General features: G+C 54.7%; 1 protein-coding gene across 7 annotated transcripts in view; it reads left to right on the forward strand.

Moving 5' to 3' along the window:
* Window positions 1–25,821, forward strand: part of TNS1 (tensin 1) — a 61,608-nt gene extending 35,787 nt beyond the window's left edge. For 3 of the 7 annotated variants that reach the window (XM_062498586.1, XM_062498585.1, XM_062498587.1), the window contains 15 exons: window positions 3,093–4,793; window positions 10,974–11,152; window positions 11,416–11,554; window positions 13,897–13,989; window positions 18,185–18,383; window positions 19,186–20,054; window positions 21,398–21,484; window positions 22,120–22,251; window positions 22,667–22,759; window positions 23,422–23,499; window positions 23,602–23,673; window positions 23,753–23,921; window positions 24,190–24,258; window positions 24,565–24,597; window positions 25,597–25,821. In XM_062498586.1, coding sequence (XP_062354570.1) covers window positions 3,093–4,793; window positions 10,974–11,152; window positions 11,416–11,554; window positions 13,897–13,989; window positions 18,185–18,383; window positions 19,186–20,054; window positions 21,398–21,484; window positions 22,120–22,251; window positions 22,667–22,759; window positions 23,422–23,499; window positions 23,602–23,673; window positions 23,753–23,921; window positions 24,190–24,258; window positions 24,565–24,597; window positions 25,597–25,741 — 4,058 coding nt within the window. In that variant the 3' untranslated portion in view covers window positions 25,742–25,821. Of the gene's footprint in view, window positions 1–3,092; window positions 4,794–10,973; window positions 11,153–11,415; window positions 11,555–13,896; window positions 13,990–14,886; window positions 14,923–18,184; window positions 18,384–19,185; window positions 20,055–21,397; window positions 21,485–22,119; window positions 22,252–22,666; window positions 22,760–23,421; window positions 23,500–23,601; window positions 23,674–23,752; window positions 23,922–24,189; window positions 24,259–24,564; window positions 24,598–25,596 lie in introns of all 7 variants that reach the window. The other 4 variants (XM_062498591.1, XM_062498588.1, XM_062498592.1 and 1 more) reach the window with 4 other exon arrangements.
* Window positions 25,822–27,975: the final 2,154 nt, after the last annotated feature.

Raw genomic sequence — 27,975 nt, forward strand, 5'->3', positions numbered from 1 at the left:
TCATACCTGGTTACAGGATGAAACCAGAGATAAGGAGGCTAAACTCTTCCTTGTAAGATTCAGCTCACACCCTACATCTTGCAAAGGGTGTTCTCTGCAGGCTGATGCTCCAGAAACTCATTGGGGCCAGGGATTTGGGTGGGAAGTGGAGGCAGCAGGTGGGATGCTGCTGGGGGCACGACACAGGGAGACATGGTGATGCCTCGGCCTTATCTTCTGCACCAGTGCAGAGCCGTGGACAGGATTTGTGCTGGTGCACGATGCTGTGTGCTGCACCCCACTGCGTACGAGGCAGATGCCTGGGATTTTGGGGATGCGAGCTCACCCCCTTGGTGTTGTCACACTTGTCCTGGACCAGTTTTTTTTACTGGTGTAGCCACAGGGTGTTGGAGAGGGAGAGGACAGAGCATTTCTCCTCTAGAGCAGCGAACCTGGCAGCAGAGCTGGGACCAGGCTGGGCTCAGTGCTTCCCACAGCTGCCTCCATACAGCTGGAGCAGATAGGGCCAGAGAAGCGCTCTGTCTGGGCTGAGCCCAGGGCAAACCCAGCCCACGATGGGATGGCACAGTCTGCCAGGCAGGAGCTACTCCGACCTTCAGGGATGAAATCTGACCTTGCTGGGAGCTGCAGACACTTTGCAAATGGGGTCCTGAGAGCTTGCTGCTTTGAGGGTGGCTGGTTTGGCCAAGGCGTTCTGTCCCATTATCCCTTAGTTTTTATTTTATTTTATTTTATTTTATTTTATTTTATTTTATTTTATTTTATTTTTTATTCAACTTCTCATGTGACAAGCAGTAGATAGTCATACGAGAGATTATGTGGCTCAGGGATAGTGGAGGAAGCTTTGGAGTGGCAGCAAATAGCAGGATTTGTCTCATGGAATCAGAGCGCAGAAAGTACATGGGGCTGAGGACAGGATGAACAATCGGGTGTAGAGCAGAACAGCTGTAGGACAAGGTCTTGGCTAATGGCTGAGCTGTCACAGGCCGTTCCTTGCTTACTACCGTGGTACCTCTCTTGAGGGGGTGGCCACCAGCCCTCTATATGTCCCGTCCTTGCCAGAGGTGCTGGGGAAGGTGGGATGTAGCAGCTGGGGCTTTCTGTCTCTGCCGTGAACTGCATTGTCCTGACCTCTCTCGGAGACATTTCTCTCAGCTGTGGGGCAGTACCCAGACCAAAGAGTAATTAAAGCCTTTCCTGTCTATTTTCTCCCTTGGCACCATGTGCTTACATTTGTATTTATTTATTCCCTTTTCCTTTCTATTCCTCTGCTGTTGTTCTCCCAGCTCCCATCCTGGACTTCTGCCCTGTTTCTTGAGACCAGCCAGCACCCATTGCTGCCTTCAGACAGGAGGGCTGTGCCTTTACCCCTGTCTCCAAGCAGTGTCTCAGCCTGTCCAGCATTGACACTGCCCCTGGATATGCTGCTTGTTTCTTTTTCCCTCTGTGGAAAGGGTTTCCCTCCCTCTCTTCCCCTTTTCCCCAGTATGGGAGGTGTGGAGACAAATGGTACTGGCTCATAGCTTTACTAGCTGGCTGGAGAAGCTCTGAGTCTCTGGGAGAAATTCTCACCCCATCCCATACCAAGTGCCCAGAGAGGACCTTGCTGCATGGTCCTGAGATGTCTTCAAGCCAACGGGAGTCTTTGGGGCTCGCTCAGCTGTCTCCTTGGGATACTGCCAGTGTGGATTCAGAAGTGGAAAATCAGCAGCAAGGATTGGGCTCTGACTTTGTAGGACTTGGACGCAGTGTTATTGCCCTCCTCTCTTTTATGGTGAGGGGGGTTGTTGGCGTCGGAGCTGCTGGGATGGGGGTGCAGCAGCATGGGGCTGGTTAAGCTGCCCCGGCTCGGAAGTGTTTTGCCTGCAGATAGGACTGCTCTGATTTCACACTATCGTGTTAGGGCCGTCTTCCGTCCCTGAGTCAGCCACCTGGCCCCCCGCCAGGGAAGAGTCATTTTTTCCTCCAAAAGAAAGTGTTTAACACTGCTCGCGGGACCTTCCAGGAAACCTCATCAGGGAGCTGGAAAAACAAGAGTCTGCAGCCTGGTCCGTTCTGTGCTGCTCTGGCAGGGGGGATGCAGCTTGGGAGTAACTCCTGTTGCTGTCAGTGGCCGAGGTCCCTCTGTATCCCCAAAATCTGTCTGCCCCACTTGGAAATGTTTAAAGGGTGCAGCTGGTTGTGGTGTTGGTGCTGATGGGTGTGATGGAAGCTGGGGGGCTCAGAACTGGAGTGCAGGATTACTGGTGGTGATGCTGCTATGCCCTGGCCACCCCTCAGCTTTTTGGGGCTGTGGAGCAGAGCCAGCTGCCCACACTGGATTTGAATCACAGTGCCAAGACCTTCCTGGGGAGCAGATGCTGCATGTTCAGGATTGGCACTGTTGGTGCGGAAGCTCTGGGGCAGGTTGACCTGGTCTGAGAGAGGGAAGGGGAAGAACAGAAAGGGTGGGAGTCTGTCTGTAGCCAGGGAAGAAAAAGTCAAGGATGTCTGTCTGTCTGGATCCATGTATCGTCTGGGAGGAGAGTGGGCAGGGAGAGGGAAGGTGGGTCTGTGGTTCATCTGTCCTTCACCTGTGGGCTGAGTACATCCATCCAGCTGGAGACACAAAGAGCTATGAGGCCACATACTGATTTCTTCTATCCGTCCTCCTACGGCCTGTGGTGCATCTCCTCCACCCTCCCTGTTTGCTTCCCTGGTGCCACATGGCACTTGGGGGCTGGATGAGCCCTGCAGAGCAGCGATTGCTGACTATGTGTGTAGCCCTGGCCCTTGTCAACCACGGAGGAGAATTACCAGGAATGGAGCCTGGAAGTAGTGCATGGGATATTTGGTGGATCCCACCGGAACAGGCAGTGCTTGCGTGTGAACTGGGGGGCTGTGGGGGCATGGGGTTTGGGAGGACCTGGCTCTGATGTCTCTGCATGGTGGCGCCGGTGGGAGTGTGGAGGGTGCCGAGGAGACATCGATGCTGGTCATTAAGTGTTCTGGCACACGGAAGAAATCGAAATCACCGGCTAATGGGACCCATTAGCTCCGTGCAGAGAGCCAGCAATTGATCTGGGGTCTCGTGTTCGTTTCTCCCCTTGCAGAGGTTGGGCACACACAAGGGCCCCTGGATGGGAGCCTCTACGCTAAAGTGAAGAAGAAAGACTCTCTCCACGGCAGCACCGGTGCCGTCAACGCTGTCCGACTCCCGCTCTCGGCAGCACCCAACCACGTCGAGCACACACTCTCAGTGAGCAGCGACTCGGGCAACTCCACCGCCTCCACCAAGACCGACCGGACCGATGAGCCGGGGGTGACCGCGGCACCCAGTGGCCAGGCGGTGCTGAGCCCCGAGGAGAAGCAGGAGCTGGATCGTCTCCTTGTTGGCTTTGGCTTGGAGAGTGTGCCGCCCATGCACAACCTCGTGCCCGGCCCTGTGCCGGCACGCCTGCCCGCCATGCCGGGCCGCCAAGTGGTGCCGGCTCAGGTGCACGTCAATGGGAATGTCGCGGCACTGGTGGCCGAGCGGGAGACAGATATCTTGGATGATGAGCTGCCCAACCAAGACGGGCACAGTGTGGGCAGCTTGGGCACGCTCTCCTCCTTGGATGGCACCACCACTGCCAGTGAGACCGGCTACCAGGAGGCACCCCGTGTGGGCAGCCTGTCCTCCCTGCCCAATGGCCCCTCGAGCTGCAATGGGGCTGAGAAGCTGCTGAAGGAGGGGCTGTACGATGGCGAGCCGCTCTCCAATGGTGGCTACCCCTACAACAACCAGAACACCCTGATGGGCCACCACCTCCGTGACACACTACCTTCCTTGCGGCCCTCGGCATCCACTCAGGAGCACCTGGCTGGCTACCCACAGCGCCTGCCGGGCTCCCATGCCCCAGGGTGGCTCCAGCCTCATCCACTGCCCAGCTCCCAGCCCTACCTGTATGCCTATGACCACCCCGGAACGTTCCGCTCCCGGTCCTTCCCGGCAGTGGACACTGCCAAGTACGACGTGAACCCTGCGCTGCCCCAGGCCCCGGCTCGCAGTACCAGCAGCCGGGAGGCTGTACAGAGGGGCTTGAATTCCTGGCAACAGCAAGGAGGAAGCCGGCCACCATCCCGGCTGCAGGAGGGTGGCATGGAGAGCCACAGCCCCAGCATCTCTAGCTGCAGCCCCCAGCCCAGCCCGCTGCAGACGGTGCCCCCGCACAGCCACAGCATGCCTGAATTCCCCCGGGCGCCCTCTCGCCGGGAGATTGAGCAGTCCATCGAAGCACTAGATGTCCTCATGCTGGACCTCGCACCTGCCATCCACAAGTCCCAGAGTGTGCCTGCCACCTCCCGTCAGGACAAGCCAGCCGGACCCCTGCCCTCCTCCCTTTCAACCCAGCCCATTGCTGGTCTCTACGCCCGGCCAACTCCACAGGTGGCCCAGCCGAGGTCCTTTGGCACGTCCGTGAGCCCTGTGGTCTCTGAGGCGGGGGGCAAAGCCTATTCTCCTGGAGAGCTGGACTATGGGGTACATGATTATCGGGAAACCTATTCACCCTACAGCTACCAGCTGGCACCGCTGCCAGAGCCCAGGAGCTACAGCCATGCCCCAGCCGGAGCACAGATGGGCACTGTCCCACTCGGCACCTCGTGTTACAGCCCTGTGGGGTCTCAGCAGCAACTCACCTCCTCCCCACCTTCCCCCACCGTCCCAGCACAAAACCAGATGCCCCTGAAGGGACCAGAGAGCTATGAAGACCTGTCGAGGTCGGGAGAAGAGCCCTTGAATCTGGAGGGCCTGGTGGCCCATAGGGTGGCAGGTAGGATCCTTTGATTCCTTGTGGGGATGGGGAGGATTGCATGTCCCGAGGTGCTGGAGCACACGGGGGTGGCATGCATGGTAGATATGGGGATGAGTGATGCGGAGACTCCTTGTCCATGCTGGATCTGGGCTTGAGACCAAGCCATAGAGACATGCAGGGCAGGGGAGCAGTCTGTGCTGCTCTTCTTTGCTGTCTGCAGCAGCATTGCCCAGAGGTGGGAATGGGTGGCTGAGGGTGTCAGATCCCCCCCCATCCTGTTAGGGTAACAAGGCTGGTCTGTCCCTGGTGCAGGGTCAGTTGCTGGATCTCGGGGGAATATCTTCTGGGGAGAATATGGAGAGTTTGGGAAAATGTTTTCATTTCTGGACCGCACTTGGACACAGTGTTCTCCCTGCCTGGAGCATGATCTGGTGTAGGGTCCCTGAAGAGAACTTGCCTGGTGTTTGATGTGCTCATCCTTGATTTCAGTCTCTGCTTCCCCCCCCGATTTGCTGGGTTCACTGCTCGGACCTCCTTGGGCAGCTGGGATGCTGCGGGAGTGGGGACTGGGCTGTTGTCTGTCAGCTGTAATTCTGCCCAGCTTGGCCCAGGGTGGTTTGAATCTGGACCTAGCTGTGGGGCAGTGGTGAAGACATTTCCCAGCCCTGCCAGAGGGATTTGGTGCTTGGCTGGGTGCACTGCTGAGTGACGGTGCTGTTTCTGGATGGAGGCATTAGCTCCTTGCTGTGGAGGGGGAGCTGCATCCACCACTCCCCTGTCCTCCTGCAGCTCTAGCTTAGGGGCTTTGGGGACACAAGAGTGTCCCAGCCACCTGGGAACAAGGTGCAATGGTGCTATGGCAGCTTGGTGCCCTCCCTCCCTGCTGCTTCGGCTGCAGTTGTTCAGTTGTGGAGTGACATTTGGGAAGGGTTTGGGGCTGTTGGCCAGTTTGTGATGCTGGGACTTGGCAGCTCCGTCCCTTCCAACTCTGTGCTCAGTCCAGAAACTCGCCCAGCATTAGAGGGAGGGGGAAAAGGCTTGGCTGGAAAAATCCAACAGCATCAACCTCCCAGGACTGGGGACTGAGTCACAGGGTGGGGGGCTGGAGGGGTGCCAGTGTCAGGAATGGGATTGAGGAGGGTCATAGAGTTGTTGGAAGAAGTCTCTATCCATCTGAACCTGACTTCTGTGTTCCAGATCAGATTCACAAAGGGTCATGGGGCTTTTGCAAAGAATTTAAACAAACATAAGGACACGTGGATGCCCAAACTGCACTGTATGTCGGGATTTAATATTATAAGCAACACATGCCTGCCCTCCCCTGCTGCCTCATGCGAAGTATTAAAATGAGCTAGAAAAGTGGACAGTTCTAAGGAGAGGAAGAAGAGTATTTGTAGTTTGTGGGAAATGGATTTTTGATGGTGTCTACTAGAAAAATCCATCCCTCCAACCCTTGAGACAGGTCATCAGGGCTGGGCTGGGATCACTGTCATCCCCTTGTAGCCACTGGGTTTCCCAAGGAGGAGAGAGGCATTTGGGGGATGGTCCCAGCCTGTGGCCACCTGTCTCTGCTGGAGCTGGGCCTTCTGTGCTGAGGTGGGGACAGCGCAGGCGGGTGGCCTGACCTCTGGCAGGAACGAGGTGTCCTGAAGCCAGCGTTGGGAGGGGACAGCCAGCAGCGACAGTGGGGCATGGCCATGTTTGTTTACATTCCCTGCTGCTATAAATTGCCTGCATGCCCTGGCGCAGAGATGAGGAGCATCTCACACCTCCTCCGTTCTTCGTGGGGGAATGCTCCCATTCCTTCTTCCCACTGATGATGGAGGGGAAGAGATGGCACAGGGCAGCACTGTCATGCCCAGTATCTGCCCACAGAGGGGAGGTGGTCCTGTCATTCTTTAAGTCCCTCTCATCTCCTAGCAAGGCATCTGGGGTCACCCTTTCTTGTCCCAGCCCTGAGCATTCTGTGATGAAGGGGACTTGCATGGTGCCATCCCTGAGGGGATGGTGATGGGGCAATTGTGGTGTTGCACAAGGCTGTATCTGGCTAGAAACCACCATTGATTTCCCATATGAGTTTATGTGGTGCGGGGAGCCAGGCAAGCTGGCTGATGGAAAAGCAGCTCCAAGCAGAGACTGAGCTTCTTCAGACCCCAATTGACCCCAGACTTATCTGCTGGACCCCAGCTAATATTTTCTGTTCTTTTTTTCTCTCTCTTTCTCTCTGACCCGCTGTTGTATCTTGTGACATTTGTCCTGTCTGCCCCTTCCTCTCTCTGTGGGGGACTGTGTCTGTCCTCTGTGACCTCCCACCCTCCTTGCATTCCCTGTCCTGGTATGCTGGCAGAGTACAACGCCAAGCTCAGGGAACTCAACAAGAGCACCAAAGTCCCCCGTCCTCCTCTGAACCAGCAACGATCCTTCTCTGGTTTGTTCATTCCACCTCCTTCCTTTCCCCTCCTTCCTTGTCCAACCTCTCCCATCCATCCTTCTCCTTCCCTCTCTTGCATTCTTCCCTCTCATCATTCCTTCCTTTTGCCATCCTCTCTCTCTCCTTCCTCTTCATCCCTCATTCCCTCTCATCCTTCCTTCCTCCTCTCTGCATGCTGAGTGATCTGTGTGTTGCATGGATGTGGGATGGAGGGAGGCTCAGGAGACCACCTCCATGCAGGATTGATTCCTCTTCTCAGCAGAGTGATGGTCAGAGCTCCCACTGAGCTCATCCAGTGGTGGCGGAGCCCCAGGCCCTGGGTACAGACTTTCCTGCCCACGCTTGGTTTTGCATCTCATCCAAGCCTGGCACTGCTTGCTGGTGGGGTTTTCATTGCTGGGCCAGTTCTAGACCCTTGCTACATCCCCTCCAAGCTTTGCCCTGACCATGACTCACTCTCCTGGGAAGCAGTGGCTGGGGTGAATCTCCACAGAACCCAGCTTTAGCCAGTTGTTAGCCCAGGAGGATCTCTCCTAGGTGAGTTTAGGGATCCCCGTGTCTTGGTCTGCAGGTGGGGGGTGTGGGCTGCTGAGACTGGATTTTATGCAGTGTGACTTTTGCTCCTTGAAGGTGAGTATGCCCTGGGTGATGCATGATGGTGACCTGCTTGGTGCTTGTTGTGCACCCTCTTGTTCCAGGGCAAGGAGAAGGTGAGAGATGGGGTGGGGCTGGGGAGTCACCATCTTTCTGTGTGACCTTTTCTCTTGCAACTGGCACCTTTGGGTTTCTCCCCAGGAGGACCAAAGAGGTTTGAACCCTCCCAGTCCTCAGCACAGAGTAAGGTATTTTATTGTACCCATTTGGGGTAATCAGGTGGGACGTGGGGAGCAGTCTGTGCCAGGATGGGGTGAGTTGGGTTCTGGTGATGAGCAGTACAGCACAGTGTCTTTTTCTCATGCAGGCAGGGAGTGAGTTTTCATATCTCTATTCTGTGGGTGTTGTGTGTCCCTGTCTGGCTTTAACTGCTGAGTGCACATCCCGAGGGCCTTGGGATGCTTCTTTGTTCTCTCCTGTCATATGGGGATATCACCTGAATTTTGCCTGACAGTAGTTCTAGTATCTCATGGCCTAAAAGCAGCTGCCTCCTGATTTGGCCTAAAACCTGTCTCCCCAGCTGCAAAACTACCTGGGTTTGTCATCTCTCCCATTTCATCCTTCCCCAGCTGTTGTGCTCCCTCCCCTTCCCCAGCCCTAGTGCTGTGCTGAGTCTGAGGGCAGTGAGTTGGTACTAGGTTAAGTATTTAAATGAGCAGCAGGAGGAGTGACAGTACCACAGGTGTTGGGTGAGAGGGTGAGGAGTGGGGTGCAGGCTGCTGCTCCCCCTTTATGAACAGGAGTCTGCCATCCTCCTCAGGCCATGGCATCCTCAGGAGTCCAGTGACAGTACTATGGCTAAGGGAGCCTGTGTGTCTGCTGAGGGGGCAAAGCAAGCTGGGGAAAGGAGAGTTTGTTTTTCAAGCATAGTTTCCATCTCATAAATCACCCAGGGGGTTGGGGGAGCCATGCTCAGAGCCTGGGTTTCCTCCCGGCTTTGCTCCGGGTGGCCTGTGAAGTTTCCCACTCTCAGCTCCTGAACAATGAATCCCTTTTTTCCCTTCTCCTCCCTCCCCTCCCTGTGGCCCCGGCTGCTTTCCATGTCTGTGGACTGGAGCAGCCAGAGCTTTCTGAGCTCCTGGGTATCCCAATGGGCCAGATCCAGCACCCTGTGGTTAGGTGACGTGAAGCCCTGGGGATGGAGCAGGGAGTCCCACACTGCAAGGTGGGTGATGTGCACTGATAGCCAGGCTCCATCTATCTGCCGCGTTTAGTGCTTCCCAAATGGAAAATGCAAAGCAAGGCAGGCGTGCGCAGCTCGAGGAGCCAGTCCCTGCCTCTCTGAAGTGCTCGGGCCCTGCAGCTCACTTTGGAATGGGCCAAGGGATGCTCCTGGTGATGCTCCTGCAGTGTTCAGGTGAGCCCGTAGTGCACAAAGTGGAAGGAAAAAAAAGAAAATATTAGAATTTTTGCTTTATTTCCCCCCAGTATCTTATTTTTCCCTGTGGTCACAACTGCGGGCTTCAGTCCCTTAAGTGAAGAGCAGGACAAAGATCCAGGGTGGCCCTACGCAGTGCTGCCCATACCTGCAAGACAGCTTTCCAGGGACCCTCTGTGTCCCCCTGTTCCCTCCACGAGTCTTTTTAATGGCCATCCCCCGTGCCGGTGAGCACCTGCAGAAGGGATTGGGAGTTGTGTTTCAGAGCTGTTCTTAGTGGAATTTTCCAGGCTGCCTCCACGGCTGGAGCCAGCCCCGTTGGCTCGAGTCCCCCGCCTCGCAGCCTGGCCGCCTCTCCCCCCGAGCTGCGATTTTATTGTTGTTGCCATTCACTGGGCTGATTATTTAGAAATGTGCCCGGGCCACCTCCTTCCCTGGTGCTCTCGCAGCCCTTTCCCCGGGCCGGGAAAGCTCTGGTGTGTGTGCAGTGCCGAGAGGGGAGGTCAGCGGGTGCGAGGCGTGGGTCCCACGCGGAGCCCCGGGGAGTGAGGGAAGCAGCTGATGGCTGCTTTTCCTCCGCCAGCCCGTGGGAAAGGAGTTGGTGTTTGAAAAGTGCATTTCCTGGAGCGTGATGCTGGCCTTTCTCCTTTTTTTTTTCCCCCCTCCTTTTTTTCTCTTCCCTAATGTGCTGACCAAGGGGAGCATGAGTGCTCAACAATTCTGTGGGAAAACTAGAGGGGACAGTGTTGTCACCACTCCTAGTGGGTAGGAGTGTGAGTCCTGTGAGGCTCTGAGCTCTGCCCATGATACTCTGTAGGGTTGCTGTGCACTGAACCCAGCACCGTCATCCATGAGCCCAGATTAACTTCTTAACCCAGCGAGGTGGGATAGAAAGTGTGTTTGGGCACTGTTGGATGCTGGGAGAGTTGAGCTGCCCTGCCCTGTGCCAACTTTGTCTGTTTTCCTGGGCTTTATCCCAGCCAATGGGGTTATCCACAGCCCAAGAAACCCATTCTCCCGTGATAATTTGGTCGCTCTGTTCTTCCCCCCAGGGCTGAGGATGTTGTTGGCTCCTACTGCTGGGACGTGGGAAGGATGTTTGGGGCGGGGGAAGATGGAAGGGTGATGCTGATCTCTCCTTTTTGAGATGCTTTGCACTGGGGACAGAGCAGCAGTGGTTTATTAGGGCTCCCTGCACCACTTCTCTGTTGGGTTCTTTCTTCTTGATCCAGTACTTCCTCTGCCTCAGGGGTTCACAAAACCAGGCTTTTTCCATGGCTGTGGTTGAAGCCACATCTGTCTGTGGGAGCAGGGATGCAGGCTGAATACAGCTGTCCTTGTGCTGGGTGATTTGGTCCTTTCCCACCATGATGCTGTCAGGAGACTCTGTTGCTCCCTGCTCTGCAGGACCGGGCTGTCTGGATTAATCTCAGGATGCTCTTTCCCCTTGCACCCACTGCTGGAGGTTGTTCCTGAAAATCTAATGGTGCTTGAAAGGGCTAGTGCAGCAATTCAGCCACTAGCCACAACCCTGCCTTGCTTTATCACTTGCTCTGGGGTCTGTTGTAGGGTACTGTAGGGTATATCTTCTCCAGCTACCCATGCTGGTCTGGGGGTTTGATGCAGGTGAATGCTGAAGCTCAGACCTCTCAGGTCAGGCCTGGAGCATGTCCTGCTGGTCCCAATCTCAGCTGGCAGCTCCTCACCCCTCTACCACCCTGTGCTTGCCCTGCAGGGGTGCAGTCTCGGGAGAAGCCTCTGGAGGAGAGTGCTGTCCCTGCCCGCAAGCGGACCCCCAGCGACAGCCACTATGAGAAGAGCTCACCAGAGCCCAGCTCACCCCGCAGCCCCACCGTCCTCTCACCTGAGGTGGTCAGCACCATCGCAGCCAACCCTGGAGGGAGGCCCAAAGAGGTGTGCTGGAGTAGAGGAGTGCTGGGGTTGGGTGGTGGCTAACTGGGGAGACATGCCTCCAGGGAGGGAGATGGCTTGGTCAGCATTCACAACATCCATGGAGTTGGGGATCAGTGATGGTTTTTGTGGTGGTGGTGGTGGTGGTAGTTAGCAGGAAGGAGGTGAAACGCTTCCCTTTGCACCCTCTGCCTTCTCCTTGGGGTGTCCTAGAGGTTTGTGCCCATCATAGGGATGGGACTGACCCTTTCTCCTGCTCTCTCCAGCCTCACCTCCACAGCTACAAGGAAGCCTTCGAGGAGATGGAGGGTGCCTCCCCAACCAGCCCACCCTCCAGCGGCGGTGAGATTTCTCCCCCCACCCCAGCCTTCCCTGTGTCACCACAAACCCCTTACTCCAACACCTGTAAGTGCCATGGCTCCGGGAGGCAGAGGGGCTTGGTGGGCGGCTCTAGGCAAGCCAGAAATTTGCCAAGGGTCAGACAGCTCCAGGTTCCAATCACCCACTGCCCTGTTAACCACTCGTCCTCTCCATCCTCCTTTCTCCTCCACATCCTGCCACTCCATGCTGCTGTCAGAATCCCACTTACTTCAGCATCCCATGCCTGGTACCCTTGTCTTGGGTTTTGCCCTTGTCTTGGGTTTTTTACCCTCTGCTTGCTGTTTTTTTTTTTTTTTTTTTACGGGATCCCAGGGTAGGATGAGGAGAGAGGCATGCTTTCACTCCATCCCACTCCTGCATCTCCCCATTTTTCCTACTGGCATGGCATGAAGAGAAGCAAAACTGTGGTGGCAGGAGAGTGGGAGGGAGGCAGGAGGCACTGAAGATCAGGAGGGCAGACTTACACACCATATCACTTCTTGCTTGTAATTTCAAAGGCAGGAGGGGAAAAAAGGCTGGGATGCATGCTCTTTGCATACAGCTTGTCTCTACTCGTCCTGTGCAGCATCTCTATTCTGACTTAACCTGTCTCAGTTGTGGTGGGTTTATGTGGACTGGGTTTGTGTGACCAGCTTGAGCAACGAACCCTGAGGTGCAGCCACACGTCAGCACAGCATGACTTGGGCCAGAGCAGTTCAGTAGAGCAGCCAGTCAACTGGGGAATCCATTAAAAAGATGGCAGCCCCCCATTCCCTCTAAAACACCTCTGTAGGCTGAAGGCTGAGGGATGCTCTAGGTTTGGGGATACTTGGGCTGAGTGCAGCCCCCTCTGTTGCCATGTCCTGGTTGCAGTGAAGCTCCCTGCCCCCCACAGCTCAGCCTATGGGTCTTGAGGTTATTTTCTTCTGTACTGCTGCTCTTCCTTCCCTGCAATCCTCTGATGTCTGAGCCCTGTCTCTTGGGATGAGGAGACAAGTGTGGGAGCATCTCCGGGGTGCTTGGCAGCTCGGAAATGACCCTGTTGTTCCTGGGGACTGAGACCTCAGCCCTGAGGCAGCAGCAGCTCCTTTGGCAGTGGGTCAGTGGCTTTAGGGAATGAGTCACTTGCAGAGGTGACAGGGAACAGCTTGGCTGGGGTCGTGGCCTCGAGACAGTGCTTCTTATCCAGCACCAGCCAGGAAAGCCTGGGAAGCTTGAAGTTGCAGCTTTCAGGCTTTGCTTTCAGGCTTTGCCAAAGGGGATACAGGAGCAATTCCCCTCTGTGTGGGGGATGGTGGTCCCGGCAGAATTCCTTGCCCTGTGAGGACCCTGCTCATCAGCCAACTGAGGTGTGAGCTGACATTGTGGCTTGGGGTCAGCTGGATTTGAGGAAATCAGACACCCACTGGGTAAGGTGCTACTGTCTTAGTTTCCCAGGGACTTGGCTGCTCAGCTGCTCCAGCCCCAGGCTGCTGTGGACCTGGCCTCAGGGCAAGTGTCTGGCTTTCCTCTGGACCTCCCACCACCCACTGCCTCCCAGCCTTGCCACAGGCCCTGTGCCTGTGCCACCAGTCAGAGGCATTCAGACACTGCTGGAGACTTGTGCCCTCTGGTCTCTCCTGCTGAAGATGATCCCAAGGTTTCCCCTGATATGGGAAAATACAGCATCAGGGAGGTGGGGAAAACCCAGTGGGAGGTGCAATCTGCTTGGGGTGGTCTGCCCTCCCTGTGAAAACCCACTGCCATCCATACCATAGCCATACACCCATATGCAGCTCCTCCTGGTGTGTACATCTGGGCACGGAGGTGCAGAACTCCCGTGTACGTTGCCACCCCTCTGTGTGAACATCCTCACCCATCCATTGAGCTGGTCTGGAGGCCAAGGGTTTTTTGGCAGTCCTGTCCCTTTTGTGAGGGTGATGAGCTGCTCTGGGACAGCTGGATTCCAGCTCAGCCAGATGTGGGGATTGGCAGAAAGGAGTTCAGGTGTGGGAGAGCTGGGTTGGGATAGCTTCTCACACAGGGGAAATGAAAGGGGCTTCATGCGTTTATGGTGGGACTTCGTGGGGATGGTGCTGAGAGATGGGGTCTGGGCCTGTCCTGATGGGAGTTGTCCCCTTTCTCTGTCCTGCCACCTTTGCAGCAGGACAGGGTGCTTGTTCCCAGTCACCTCTCACTCTGTGTCCTGCCCCAAATAAAGAGGGGGTTCGGTATCCTTCTCCAGGGTGTTGCTTCATATGAGGGCATCTTGTGTTCTCAGCAGCCTTCCCTTGCAGCCGGTGGGTGGAATGGGCTACAGGGGCTCTGAACCCATCGGCAGCTGCAGCCTTTCTGAAGTGTCACCTCCCACCCCTCCATTAACATTCTTGTGTCCACTGTGCCAACAGTGCGTTCTCCCCCTGGCCTGGCCAAGACTCCACTCTCAGCACTGGGGCTGAAACCCCACAACCCGGCTGAGATCCTGCTGCATCCAGTGGGAGGTGAGTGCAGACACGGGGACTGCAAGCAGATTTTTTTGTGGGGGCATCTGTGAGGATACCCCAAAAGCGTCCCTAGTTTGGAGAAGGCACTTCCACCTCCCTTTTGGGGCCAAGTGGCTTTGGGCATCCTTGTTGCCCTTTGTGGGGACAGTGGGACTGTGTAAACATGGGGGATCTTGGTGCTGCCCTGGGGGGCTCAGCACAGTAGGGTCTTCAGTGGTGAGGGCTAGATAACCCTGTGGCCCTGTTTCCTGCCCAGCCCCATATTCTTCCTTCTCCCACCCCCTACATTCCTTCTCCTCCCTAGGACAGCTGGAGACAGTTTACTCTCTGGGAGCTGAGCCTGTCAGCCGGAACAATATCCAGAGCTCTTTCCATCCTGGACAGCAGTCTCTGAGCAAAGGCCCTGCTGTCCTGGGGACGTGTCCTGGAGTAGCCTGCCAAGCCAGACCTTACTGCTCCCCAACACCTAGGCCCCCCTTCCTGAGCTAGCTCAGGGCTGAGTGTAACCTCCCCAAACACATCTGAGCCTGGGGGCCACAGGCTGATTGAGCTTGCACTGCAAGACCCTTCTTGGGCGAGCTGATGCTTTTTTGGTGCTTGCTCAGCTTCTTGGAGCAGCCCTTCAGTTACTCTCTGCTGCACTGTTCCCTCTTTACCATCTGAAGTGGGCCTCCTGGGCTTTGGACATAATTTTTGGGATGTTGACATGATGTGGGGGTGTCTGAGGCCAGGTTTCAGTTTGGACCACAGTGCTGGGAGGTGTGGGGCTCTCCTTTGTGCTCTGTGTGCCCCTGCCTGAGCAAGGCAGAGCTGCTTAACTCTGATTTCTTTTTCTGTCTCGCACCTTCCTTCCTCGTCCCACTCCCAATGCTCCCCTGCCCCTCCATCTCTCAGAGCTAGAAGGGGAAGCGGGTGGTGACTCTGAAGAAGGTAAGAAAGGCTTTTCTTTCTCTGTATCTCTTTTCCTCATGCAACCTCACTGTTGGGGCTGTCACTCAGAGCAGGCCCAGGTGTCTGTTCCAGCAGCCTTCCCTTGCTCTGTCCCTCAGGGATGTAGGAGCCTGAGTCTTGCCTCCCTTGAGAGGAGGGACGCATCATATCTTGTGTCATGGTAGGATTTCTCAGTGTCCAAGTTGGACCTGAAAGTCTGTCACATTGTGTGGCAGTCATTGGTGGGGACTGAGAGCTCTTTGTCAGTGAGTGCCATCCTTACTGGCAGCACGCTGGGGATGCTGGCGCGCTATGACCAGCTTTGGATGAGCCTGGCGGGGATCTGGGAGCAACAGCCCCAGTTTTAGTCTCCTTCCCTCCCCTTTTGGCTTTGCTGTTGCCATTCAGAGTGAAAATAAACCAAAGTGCAGCACAAAAGGTCAGCAGGAGCAGAGGCCACCAGTGTGTTGCCGGCTCAGCTGGCTGGGCAGTGGTGCAGCACCAGCAGCTGGTGCACATCTTCCACCTGCCAGGCAGCTGCTCAAATCTCCCCACCTCTCCTGTCTCCCACCTCTCCTGCAGCACTTTGGGGATGCAAAGGGTGGGGCTGAGCTGGGATGTCAATTCAAGAGTGGCTGTGCTGACGGTGAAGGCACTGTGGGCTCTGGGATGGCACATCTTGCATAGGGTCAGAGGCTTTGGGCATGGCTGTGGTTCCTTGCAGTGCTGCCTGCTAGGTAACGGTTGTTGGGTGGTTTTACTTCCTCCTTTAATGAATTTTTGGGCCCTCAGAGCTGGGATGAGGAACTGTAAGTTCAGGATGGATTTTGGGGAAAGGGTGTCTCTTCTGGGTGGGTGCGGTGCTTCCTCTAGCCCTAGCAGCCATCAGCATTTCTTCTTGGAAGTTTCTTAAAATGCACACAACCAAAACCTAAACACTGTGTGATACTGAAGAAAGTGTTTGCTTGAAAAAATGTTCTGCTTTCAGAACTGATTTTTCAATGATGGCTTTTTAGATACATTAAAAGAAGCAAAGCTGGGATAAAACCAGGCTTCTCCCCTATAAGTTCTTCCAAGCTTTGCCATTTCTGTGCAGCTTTAAGCCTACAAAGACTCAAACATTGCCTCTCCTCTCCTTATCACTAAACCCTCAGGAGCTCAAACTGTCCTGCATCTCTGTCCACTTGCATGATGGTTGATCCCCAAGCAAGGATGTCCAGTGACCCTGCACTGCCCAGGCTGAGTGGCCACCGTGGGCCTCTTGTTTGGCTTCATCCTCTTTAAAGTGATATTTTTGGGCATTGAATCTATGGTTCTGAGAAGGGACGGGTGTTTTGGCTTAGGACCCGCTGCACTTAGCCACACATTCCAGGAGGCACACTCTAGGAGTGCTCTGCCTAGCAGATCCCAGCTGGAATGGCTGCCCTGTGTATGGGGTTGGAAGATGCTTTGGCAGTGTGGGAGCTCAGGATGTGGCTCTCAGCTCTGAGGAGGCTTTAAAACAGCCTGACACAGAGGCAGCGCTGGGGATTTCTGGCCAGAGTGCAGCTCTGCTCAGATTTGGGATTCCCAAACAAATACCCATCTCCTTGGTGACTCAGAGCTTCTCTATTTTCCCACCCATTTTCCCATCTCCAGAGTCCCTTCCAAGAAAACACGAGGAGGCAAGATCAGATTTTGCAAGCTAAAAAAATCCTGCCTGAAACTTCTAACTTCTCTTTTGTTTTCTCCTGTCCTGTATTGAGTCAAGGTATTGGAACCTGTGCCCATGGCCACACACCTCACTGTGGCACAGCCCCCAAGCCCCCTGCTCCTGTCTTTTTAGTAGGCGCTGGCATTTTCACAACCCTGTGGTCTTAACCTCTTGCAGACTGACTCATATGTACTGTCTGGCTAATTTTAGTCTGGGCTGGGGAGCTGGGAAGGGGAAAAGTGAGTAGCTGTGAAATTAATTTAATTACCTAAGCTGTGATGAATTTCTTGCAGCTGCCCTGGGTAGTGCCTCATCCCTGTCACTCAGGATGTCCTGCCTTAGATTCTGGTACCCAGTCTGTATAGAGGTCCATCGTCTGGTTTTGGCTCACATCTTTCCTGGGGTTGTTGGCCAGGGACATCAGTCCAAGGGAGGGACTCCTCCTCCCCTCTCCACAGACAGACAGGGCCCAGAGACACGGCAGGAGAAGGAGTGGGACCTATGACAGTCTTTTTCCTTGCGTGTCTCTGCTCCAGCTCTGAACGTGTAGCTGTGCACTGGCATTGCTGACTGTGAGCAGGCCAGCTTGCCAGCAGGCTGAGCCAGAGCCTGGCTGTTATGACTAATAATAACAATAATAATGTTTGTCATGCTAATTACTACTGCAGAGCTGCTTTGGGCATGGCCAGCTTGGAGCAAGGCTCCCTGGCCCATGGGATTTGATGCCAGTGGCTCTTGCTTAGGGCAGGCTGAGGTGTGACATGTCTGTGCAGCCTGAGGGAATGGGACTGAAGTTGCAACCCCTTCCTCTGGTGCAGCTTTTGGTGGGGTCTGTGGGCACTGTCATAGGGATGGGGACCAGCCTGGGTGGAACAGGAGTTAGGGGGCAAGGTATGAGAGAGGGCCGAGTTTGGTGTCTGCCATGGCTAGTAATGGCCAGCCCAGCCCGCTGCTCCTGGCACGGGACAGCTTGGCGGCTCTAAAGGAAAATTGCTTTTCTTGGTCGTGCTCATGGGATCTGGTTTCAAGCTGGGCTGGGACTGAAAGTGTTGGATGCTACAGTGGAAATAGCTGGAGTTGCCCTCTGGTCTGCTGCTGGAGATGGCTGGCAGAGGTGGGCCACAGAGGGCAGGGACCACAGGGCATTGTCATCAGCCCTGTGTGAGTCAGTGCAGGCTGGGCAGAGTCACTTGCTCTATTTTTAGGGGCTGTGGAGCAGGACGTGTTCTCTGTGGCATCCTAGGTGGGAGGGACGCTGACTCAGAGCAGGGTGAAGGGGCTGTGGCAGGCAAAGGGATGGTGGTCCCTTGTTCCATTCCCCTCAGGGAAAGGGGTGACCCCCCTTCCTGTGCCCTGGCTGGGGTCTTCAATTTGAAGCAACTTCAGGGTCTTGGATGAGCCACATGTATTTTTGCACAGCCCCTGGTGGAAGAGGTAGGGGGAAATGTTCAGCTTGAGAAGGTTATCTCAAGCACCTTCACTGGAGTGGAATGTGGATCCTGGGAAGGGTGTGGCCCCCTTCCCATGCAAGCTGTAGGCTCATCTGTTTCCACTTCTCTTTTGCTGCAGAGCCCAGGAGCTATGTTGAGTCAGTGGCCCGCACGGCCACAACGGGCAGGGGAGGGGCCCAGCCTGCTTCCCAGCCTGTTGCCCAGCCCGCTGCTCAGCCCACAGGCCCAGAGGTGTCCACCAGGAATGGCACTTTCTCCAACTCCTTCATCGCCCCCAGCCCTGTCTCCACCAGCAGCCCTATTCACAGCATGGATGGGTAAGACAGCAGGTCCCAGGGACTGGTGGGGCTGGTGCTCAACCCTCCCTAGTGCACAGGCTTAGAATCACAGTCACAGAATCACTAAGGTTGGAAAAGATGTCCAAGATCATAAAGTCCAACCTTTGACTGAACACCACCCAGCCAACTAACCCAGAGCACTAAGTGCCATGTCCAGTTGTCTCTTGAACATCTCCGGGGTGGTGCTTGTTCACATTGAAATTGCCTTTGCAAAGACTCGCATCTCTCCATGCAGGGTTTGGGTATCCCAGCCAACTGTACACTTCAGTGCCCTGAGAACACAGATCTGGGTCACTGCTAGTTACTTGGTGGTTACTGGGCCTCAGAAACCTCTCACTGGGAACCTGGCCCCTGTCATTGGAGGAGGGATGGGTTGTGCTAACCCCTAGCCCTGGGTTAGGCTGAGCATTAGTCTTCTGGGGTGAGATGGAGCCATTGTCCCTGTCCCCTGTCCACCCTGCCAATGAGGTGTTCTGCAACCACACAGGCTGGCAGGGCAAAATAAACCAGGTGTTTGCTGGGAGCAGAGGTAGAAAAAGGCTCTGTTCCCCAGAAAGTCATATTTTGAGATGGAACTGGGATTCCTGGTGGAGCTAAAGCTGCCTCTATTTGCTTCCATGAAGCTGGCTGGGCCATCCTATGGTTGCCTCTGAACAACCAGGTAGCTGACTGGCTCTGTGCCTTAGTTTCCTTGTGTGCCACATGCAGGAGGGTGCCATTAGCAGTCAGCAGCAGGAATGAGCAGTGGAGCTGAATTCTACCTTTCTTCATCTCTCCTCAGGGCATCCCTCCGCAGCTACCCGTCAGAAGGCAGCCCCCACGGCACGGTTACACCTCCCCATGCCTCAGCTGAGCCCTTGTACCGGTCACCTGTTGGCTCGCAGATGCCCTCTGCTCACAGCAGCTACCAAAACTCGTCTCCATCTTCCTTTGCAATGGTCCAAGGAGGGGTTCCGGGCTCAGCATACAGCAGCCCCGACTACCCTGATGGCCGAGCTGGCCTCCAGCCAGAGCCCCAAATACGGCCACAGCCACAGGTCAATGTGGCGGGGGTGCACACCCTGCCAGGGAGCCCCCGCAGCCTGCACCGGACAGTGGCTACCAATACACCGCCCAGCCCCGGCTTCGGGCGAAGAGCCATCAACCCCAGCATGAGTGGTGCTCCCAGCAGCCCCGGGCTGGGCAGGCATGCTGTGGTGGCCCATGGCAACCTGGTGGCTCCACCAGGGAGCCCCAGCCTGTCCAGGCACCAAGCAGTGGCAGCCACATCCCCTGGCAGCCCCATGTATGGCTACTCCAGCCCAGAGGAAAGGCACCTGACACTGTCTCGGCAGAGCAGCTCCTCTGGCTACCAGCCCCCCTCCACGCCGTCCTTCCCTGTCTCCCCAGCGTACTACCCTGGCACGAGCACGCCACACTCCTCCTCCCCAGACTCGGCTGCCTACCGCCAGGGCAGCCCCACGTCGCAGCCTGCTCTGCCTGAGAAGCGGCGGATGTCAGCTGGGGACCGCTCCAACAGCCTCCCCAGCTACGCCACTGTCAACGGCAAGGTGTCCTCACCCCTCTCAAGCGGCATGTCCAGCCCCAGCGGTGGGAGCGCCGTCGCCTTCTCCCACACTTTGCCGGACTTCTCCAAGTTCTCCATGCCAGGTAAGAGATGCTCTTGGAGGTCCCTGTGTCCCCCTGCCCTACTTGAAGCTCTCCCCTCCTCCTCCTTGCTGGCCATCAGGAAAGGGATTGCAGCCATGTCCTGATTTACTCCTCCTGTCCATCTGCAAACCACAGGCACTGCTGGGGCCATTTCCTGTGCTTTCTGACAAATCCAAACAGGAAAAACACTGACCATCTCTGGCATAAACAGCTTCCAGAGATGTGTCTGAGGAGATCAAAGCTCCTGGAGGCAATTCTTCTTTGCCATGGGGATGCAGTGACCTCTTGGCCCCATTCCCAGAGGGCTTTACCCCACTAAGACCCCACTGTGGCACTGCCTCCTCATTTTAAATGGTGCCGTGCCCCTGGTGCCATCCTGCCTGGAGCACTTTTGCCAGCTCTGGTTACAGACACCTTGGTGACGTCAAGATTGGGCTGATAGGATCAGGGGAATAAAGCTGTGGGGCAGCAGTGGCTCCGGCTGCTGGGCCACTCTATCTGCTGAGCAGGCAGCCCTTTGTGGACACTCTGGCACTCATCCTGGCTCCTTGACTCCTGTGGCCAAGGACCTTTCCCAGCAGGGAAGCAGGAGCAATTAAAACCTGTAACAATTAACAAGCAGCTTGGAGAGGGGAGTGAGCCCCCTGCCTCTCTGAAGGTGACCAGATTGCTGAGGGCTGATAACATGTCTCCAGCAGAGATGCTATCCAGTCCTCTTGGTTGTTTGCCTGGTTGTTTTTGGAAAGCAGGTGGTTGTAAATGTTGCCTGAGTAAATAATAACTTCACAGCCAGAGGACCAGCTCCCATTGGGGCTGTGCCACTGGTGGGCACTGAACAAGGCACAATCAGGCTGGGGCTGGGGCTGCTTTGCCCAGGGCAGATTGACCTGTCCAGTTCCTCTTCACAGAGCAAAGATAGGGGATGAAATTTATTTTTGTGAAGTGTGCTCCAAATCTTGAACATGAGAGAGCAGTGAAGGTCTTCTGATGTCAGGATCTTCCTGGCACCTCCAGACATGCCTCTTTCCTCCAACAGTTTTTATTTCACCTGGCCAGCTTCTTTTAAATTAAGAACTCCCATTTGTCTCTGGTTGTGTGCCATAGGGGCTCATCTAACACACAGCCCTTTTGAGGGCCCTTGAGCTTGGATTTAGCTTTCAATGCCCAGCAGCCCCATAAACTCCAGGTAGTGATCAGCCTGAATGGGTATGGGGAGCTGGGCTGAGGTTAATGCAGGGCGCTGATCTTAAAGGAGGTGGGCATATTAATGCTTTGGCTGGACGCAGAGTTTTAGATACAGCATTTTTTAACTTTTTTCTTGTCCTTTCTTCCCTTTCCTGCAGACATCAGTCCTGAGACTCGTGCCAATGTCAAGTTTGTGCAGGATACTTCCAAGTATTGGTACAAACCAGACATCTCCAGGGAGCAGGGTAAGTAGATGACACAAGGTTGGGAGTTGGGATGTGTCTGGGATCACAGGGATTAGCAAGGAATTCCCTTATGGATTTGGTTGACAGTGAAGGTTAATAATGACTGCTCAGGCTGTTTCAGATGGGGGCTGAAGCCCCATTCACACTGTAGGTTTGTGTGATGTGGATTCTTCAAACCTTCCTCTTGGTAGAGGAGCTCCAGTCCCTGCAGTGTGCAGTGGATTGTGTTTGCAATTTGGGGTACAAAACACCTGGATCTTGAGTTGGTAATACTCAGAGTTGTCTTGGAAACATGGCTAAAATGAGTGGGGACAGCAAGGAGGTGGCAGGATGCCTTCTTCAGGGTTATGGTCCCAGCATTTGGGTCTTGGTTCCTGCTTGCTGTCCAGTACTTGGTTGCTCAGAGATAGGCAGGGTGGGAATTGGAGATGCCCACACAAGGGTGGTGTAGGTGGGGGGAGATGAGCCTGTACCTGGCAGCCCTACCCAGATGTGCAGGAGGATCAGTAACGTTTTGGTGCCTGGCTATGAGATGTGCAGCTGGGGCACCCCGTCTCAACCCACACCTGCTGGTATCTTGAGGGTGTATTAGTTCTCACTATGCCATCTCTGAGCTCTGCTGTTCTCTCTTGCAGCCATTGCCCTGCTGAAGGACAGAGAGCCAGGGGCTTTCATCATCCGAGACAGCCACTCCTTCCGGGGAGCCTATGGCCTCGCCATGAAAGTTGCTTCTCCGCCTCCCACAGTCATGCAGCAGAACAAGAAAGGTATTGTGTGCCCTTCTCCTTCCCACACTGAGATGCTTTCCATCTTTCTGCCAGGACGAGCGGGCAGCTGGGGCTGCTGAGCCAGTCATGCCCTTGGGTATGTGCTGATGTGGCAGGATCCCTGCCTCTCAGGGCACAGGGAAGCACCAGACACCCTCTTCCCTGAGCTGTGGAGGGCTCAGGAGCACCTACATCTTGGACTTGGGTATAATGAAATGGGTACAGCCTCTCCAGCCCACCAGCACTGTGGGGGAGCTTGGCCTGGGGTTGACCCTGTGCAAAGGGACAGATTTGAGGAGGGTGTGTGTAGTGTTAGGGACCTGAGCTCCAGAGCTGGAGCACTGGTTTCTTCATGGTACTGCATAGTAATAGGAGGAGAGTGGCTCTGGTATGAGAACATCTCATCTCTTCCCAGGAGACTTGACCAATGAGCTGGTGAGGCACTTCCTCATCGAGACTAGCTCACGAGGTGTGAAACTAAAAGGATGTCCCAATGAGCCTAATTTTGGTAAGTGTGCTTTCCACATGTGGGGTTGGGTTGGGAGAGCCTTGCCTTCGCCATACTGTCAAAGCAGAGCTGTTGGGTGTCTGGGAGAGCTGTTAGTGCCTCTTGTCCCTGTGTAACTGAATCCTCTGGGCATTTGGAGCCTCTGCATTCATACACACTCATGAGAGCACACAAACATGCCTGTATGCATGGCCTTTCTACACACACATGTATGTCAACTGATGCTGCTGGAAGGGTGGAGGGCAGGGGCTCCCCTTGTTCCATTTATTCTATGACTAATGTTGTGTGAGGAGCTGCACGAAGACCATTGTTGCATTTTTTGTTCCTAAAGTGGCCTTGGCAGCTCTGTCCCCTCCCTGAGCCTTCTGTGGAGAGCTACATGGTGGTTTCAGTGAGAGGAATTGCCACATGTGGCATTAGGACAATTAGTGAAGAAACCCACCTAAAGGCCTGTTTCCATCCACCCAGAGCAGTGGTGACCTAATCAGGGAAAGCTGGAGTTTGTTATTCCTTTCCTTGGTTAATGGTTAACGTACTTTCGATTGTGCGGTTGCATAGCCCAATGATTTTGCAAAAGGATCATTGTGTTAACCCAGCAGGTGCAAACAATTCTTCATCTGGCAACACTGGCCCTGTGCTGACCATCTTCCCTCTCTCCCCAGGCTGTCTCTCAGCACTGGTGTACCAGCACTCCATCACACCCTTGGCCCTACCCTGCAAGCTGGTCATTCCTGACCGAGGTAAGAGCTAGGACCAGAAGGCATTGCATCTGTCCCCACAGCCTGCAGGGAGGGGGCAGATTTCCAAGCAGGGAGCACCAGTAACCATCTCATGTCTTCTAGATCCCATGGAGGAAAAGAAAGACTCTTCATCAGCCACCAACTCAGCCACGGACCTCCTCAAACAGGGTGCAGGTGAGTTGAGAGGGGTTGTTGTGAGGTAAACTTGGCTTGGAGTACTGCTTGACCCCATGTCTGCTGTCTTCTTTTCCAGCCTGCAATGTCCTCTTCATCAATTCCGTGGAGATGGAGTCTCTGACGGGCCCCCAGGCCATCTCGAAGGCTGTTGCTGAGACGCTGGTGGCTGACCCCACGCCCACGGCTACCATTGTTCACTTCAAAGTCTCCGCGCAAGGCATCACCTTAACGGACAACCAGAGGAAGTAAGAGCCTCCGTGGCCACATCTCTGGCCAAAAGCCAGTGTTGGCTTGTTCCCAAAGCAAGCAGGGCAGTGATTCAGGAAGTGTGTTGGTGAAGGATGTCCTTGGGATGGCATCAACCTGGTCATGGACATGGCTGGGCTTTGTTCTTGACTCTTGGAACATTCTATGGGACACGTGTGGCAGTGTCCCCTGGGCTGGTGGAGCTGGGTTGTGGTGGGACAGTGGTGGATCCTCTCTGGCCCTGACATTCCCTGCTTTGTGTTTCAGATTGTTCTTCCGAAGACACTACCCCCTCAATACCGTCACCTTCTGTGACTTGGACCCCCAGGAACGAAAGTGAGTGCCCTAACCTGGGGGGAGCCCCAGCCCTTTCACTCCTCTAGCCTCCTGGGATGCTTGGAGCAGGGTCTTTGCTTGCTCTCTCCCCTGCTTTTGCAGAGAGCAGGAATGCAAGGTCCTCTTGGACACTGTGGTGCAATGCCAGCTTCTTTTGGTGACGTTTTGGTGTCTCCAAGCACCTCTATGCTGTGGAAGAGGTGCATAATTTTTCCATTAAGCCAAGCCTGTACAAAGCCAGGCTGGCCTTCCTGCATTGGTAGGTGCAGGAGGGACCATCTCTCACACCTCCTCTTCTCCTTGCAGGTGGACTAAAACTGATGGCAGTGGCCCAGCCAAGTAAGTGCTTTCTGTGCTTCCCAGCATATTCCTCCCAGCTGCTGTCAGGGTGGCTTCTGCCAGTGTTTGGGCACTGGCTGGAAGATGCCCTGTGCAGGGCATCCTGGCTGTGTGGGAGATGGGCTCAGCAGGAGTGTTTCACCCAAGCATGAGACTGTATTTTTGGGGACTCTGGATGCATTTTTCAGCCACAAATTGCTGGTCAGAGCAGGCATGTCTCTTGCTCAACTGGCCAAACTGGAAACTCCCCTGACAGAGTCATTGGGAAGCAGCTTATGGAGCAGAGCTGGGGTTATGCCGATGGCATGTGAGCTACTGGTTATCTCTTCCCTTTCTTCTTGTCCTTCCTGTCCTGACCCATGGGAGCACAGAGCTGTTGGCTGAGCCCATTTCCAGGGGCCAGCTCCCACTAATTTTAGCCACTGTGTGAGCGAAGGGGTTTTTATTAGGATGTCCAGCTGCTGGGATATTTCCCCTCCCCAATTAGAAATGCCGTAGCCTGGGCCTGTCTCACATTCTGTTCCCCCTGTATTTATAACTTGAGTTTGCACATTCTAATTAAAAAGAAAAAAAAAAGGACATTTTATTCATCAGGAGACAGACAGACAGAAATAACCAGATGGTCTCACTCAGCTTCCTGTGTCCTTGTGTGGCCTTCATCTCTTAGAGGGTCTACCCCAGTGGCCAGCCCATCTCACCTCTGGCTTCAAGAGGCCAAACCAAGGCAATGCTGTGATCATCTGGAAGGTCCCTGCTTGGGGACAGACTAGGGGAAGGTGGCAGAGATGTTGAGATCAAGGGCAGTTTGGTCAAGAAATTATTGAAACCTGGCTTTCAAAGAAACTGCAGCAAAGGGAAGAGAAGGCTGGTTTGGGATGTATCCCTCTGTGCTGTGAGAGGTGAATGTTAAAGAAGAAAGTGGGACAAGACCATGTTGGAAGAGGGTGGTGTTAATCCTTGCAGGAGCAATATTGAGGCTCTTGCCTTCTCCGCACACAGGCTCTTCGGCTTTGTGGCCAGGAAGCAAGGGAGCACCACAGACAACATCTGCCACCTCTTTGCTGAGCTGGACCCAGACCAGCCAGCTGCAGCCATCGTCAACTTTGTCTCCAGGGTCATGCTTGGCTCCGGCCAGAAGAGATGAGCTGGCACTTGCGGGTGATTCTTGAATTTTGGAGAAGGACTTGGAGCTGATCCGAGAAGGAGTGTGAGGAAGTGCATTGTGGGAGAGGGAAGTGAATTGGGGGGGGGGGGGAAGGGTTGGAATTTTGGAGGAAAACAGCAAACAACAAAAAACCACCAACAAAACCCCTAAAAACTCAACACAAACCAAACACACACATAGAGGAACCAAAGCCACGCACCTACAAAAGAGAGCTACAAAGTCACGCCAGACAGGATGCATGTCCCATTGCAGAGAAGGTGACCAAAGCAAAGGAGGCAGTGAGAGGTGTGTTTCCAACTTTCCGCATCATGGCCTCAAGTGGTGACATCCATGTGGGACTGAATGTGGGACCATGACTGGTGTTTTCCATCTGGAAAAGAAAGAGACAACTGACAAAACCCATGGAAGAAGCTTCATCCCAGCAGCTCCAAACTGACCTGTAGGAGATAATCAATGTGCTGGGTCTATGGGACACCAGAGGAAATGCTCTCAGAAACCTTCCCTTGTCCAGCTGCAGAGGAGGGTCCTCACTGGTCCCTGTGCTTCCTCTAAAACCTGCTCGTGACCTGGTAACTTGCTGGGGGCATGGGAAAATTGGTCCTGAACCTTCCAATCCCTTGGGGAGCTTGGCCATGGGCTGACCTTTGCTGACCCAGAGCCCAGCACCAGTCACAGGTGAGATGCTGTGAGTCCCCCCAGAAAGGGGTGTCACGCTGTTTCTCCACTTCTCCAGGGGTTCTTGTGCCCCCAGCCTGTGAGGAGGTGTGGGGGTTCCTGCTGCCCTGCACCTGGGGAAGGGGGATACTCCCCAGGAGCCTGGAGGATGCAGAAAGTCACCTCCTCTCCCATCTTCCCCTTTTCCCTCCCGTCACTAATCCTCTAGGGCAGTTTTCTCCTGCAGCCTGTCACATTCTCTTAACACAGTTTAAAAAGCAAAACAGAAAGGAAAGGAATAGTTGTAATAATAATAATGATTATAATAATAGCGGATGCTGGCACAGGTGGGTTCCCTGTGCAAAGCAGCAGACCCGTGGCTACCCCTGTAACTCTTCGGAGACACGCAAGCGGTTTTTAAATTGCATGGACATTCAAGTTGCACAAAAGGCAAAGGACTACAAGTAACTCAGGCGCTTTTTTTCTTTTGTTTTGGAGGCCACGTTAAAAAAATAAAAAGTAGGAAGAAAATAAAAAAATCAAGATATAAAGGAAGGGACCTGCAGTGGCTGGGCAACTTCGGCTCAGTGGGGAGGTGACAGGTCCTCTGAGAGCCACCCTAGTTGATGCATGTGTACCCCCAAAACCATCTGGTTCAAGGCCTGTGCCCCTGAAATGCACCGTAGTTTGCAGTGACCTCAGTGCTGTCAGCTTTTCCCTTAGCTTTGGTAGGTGAGGAGGGCAAGTTGGTTGAAGTGAGGGGCAGAGGCCCCTGTGCCACTGCAGGGGGAGAGATCATGGTGGGGGTGCAGCAGGTGGAGGTCCTGGCCCTACGGTGCTGGGGAGGGGGCAGAGGATGCTTCGGTCACATGCGTAGGTTTAGGGCAGGGGGAATGGTCCAGCTGGAGCTGTGGGGTCACTGCTGTGCCCTCTGCTGCAAATATTCCCCCTGAGAACTTTTTTGGGCGAAGTTTTCAGTGCAAAGTGGCCCAGATTAGTCTTCTGGGGACAAAAGTTAGAAACAGCACTGCAGTCCCCTGGAGAGCTTGTCTCCCGTGGACCACCCTTGCCTTGATAACTATAATATATATACAAGCTATACTGACAAAATACTGTAAGCTAATGAAATTTTTAAGGAGGAAAAAAAGGTTAAATTTACGCTCCAAAAATATTTATTTTTGCCATATTGCTTTCTGCGCATCATATCTCCCCCACTATATCCCCCCCTTCCCCTGCCCTGGGGAAACACCTGCATGTTAAAAGAAAATCCAGAGCAAGGCAAAATACAGATGGGGGAAGAGGTGGGGGCCCCTGTGTCGGGGTGGCTGCGTGTGACCAGTGCGTGTGTGGTGTGTGTGTGTGTGTGTGTGTGGGGTGGGGGGGAGTGAGCGGCATGGGCAGCCAGACAGGGCTGCCAGGACCAGAGGCTGTACTGATTCATTGGAGTGTGAAAGGATGGGTAGCAAGGAGTTGGTTGTGAGATGGTGGTGGGACAGGAGGTTCTGGGAGGGGATTCCCCCTCCCCGGCTCCCTGGCCGCACAGATGCAGAGATCTTTTA

This window comes from Cinclus cinclus, chromosome 9, assembly GCF_963662255.1.
Source record: "Cinclus cinclus chromosome 9, bCinCin1.1, whole genome shotgun sequence".
NCBI classification, from domain to species: domain Eukaryota; kingdom Metazoa; phylum Chordata; class Aves; order Passeriformes; family Cinclidae; genus Cinclus; species Cinclus cinclus.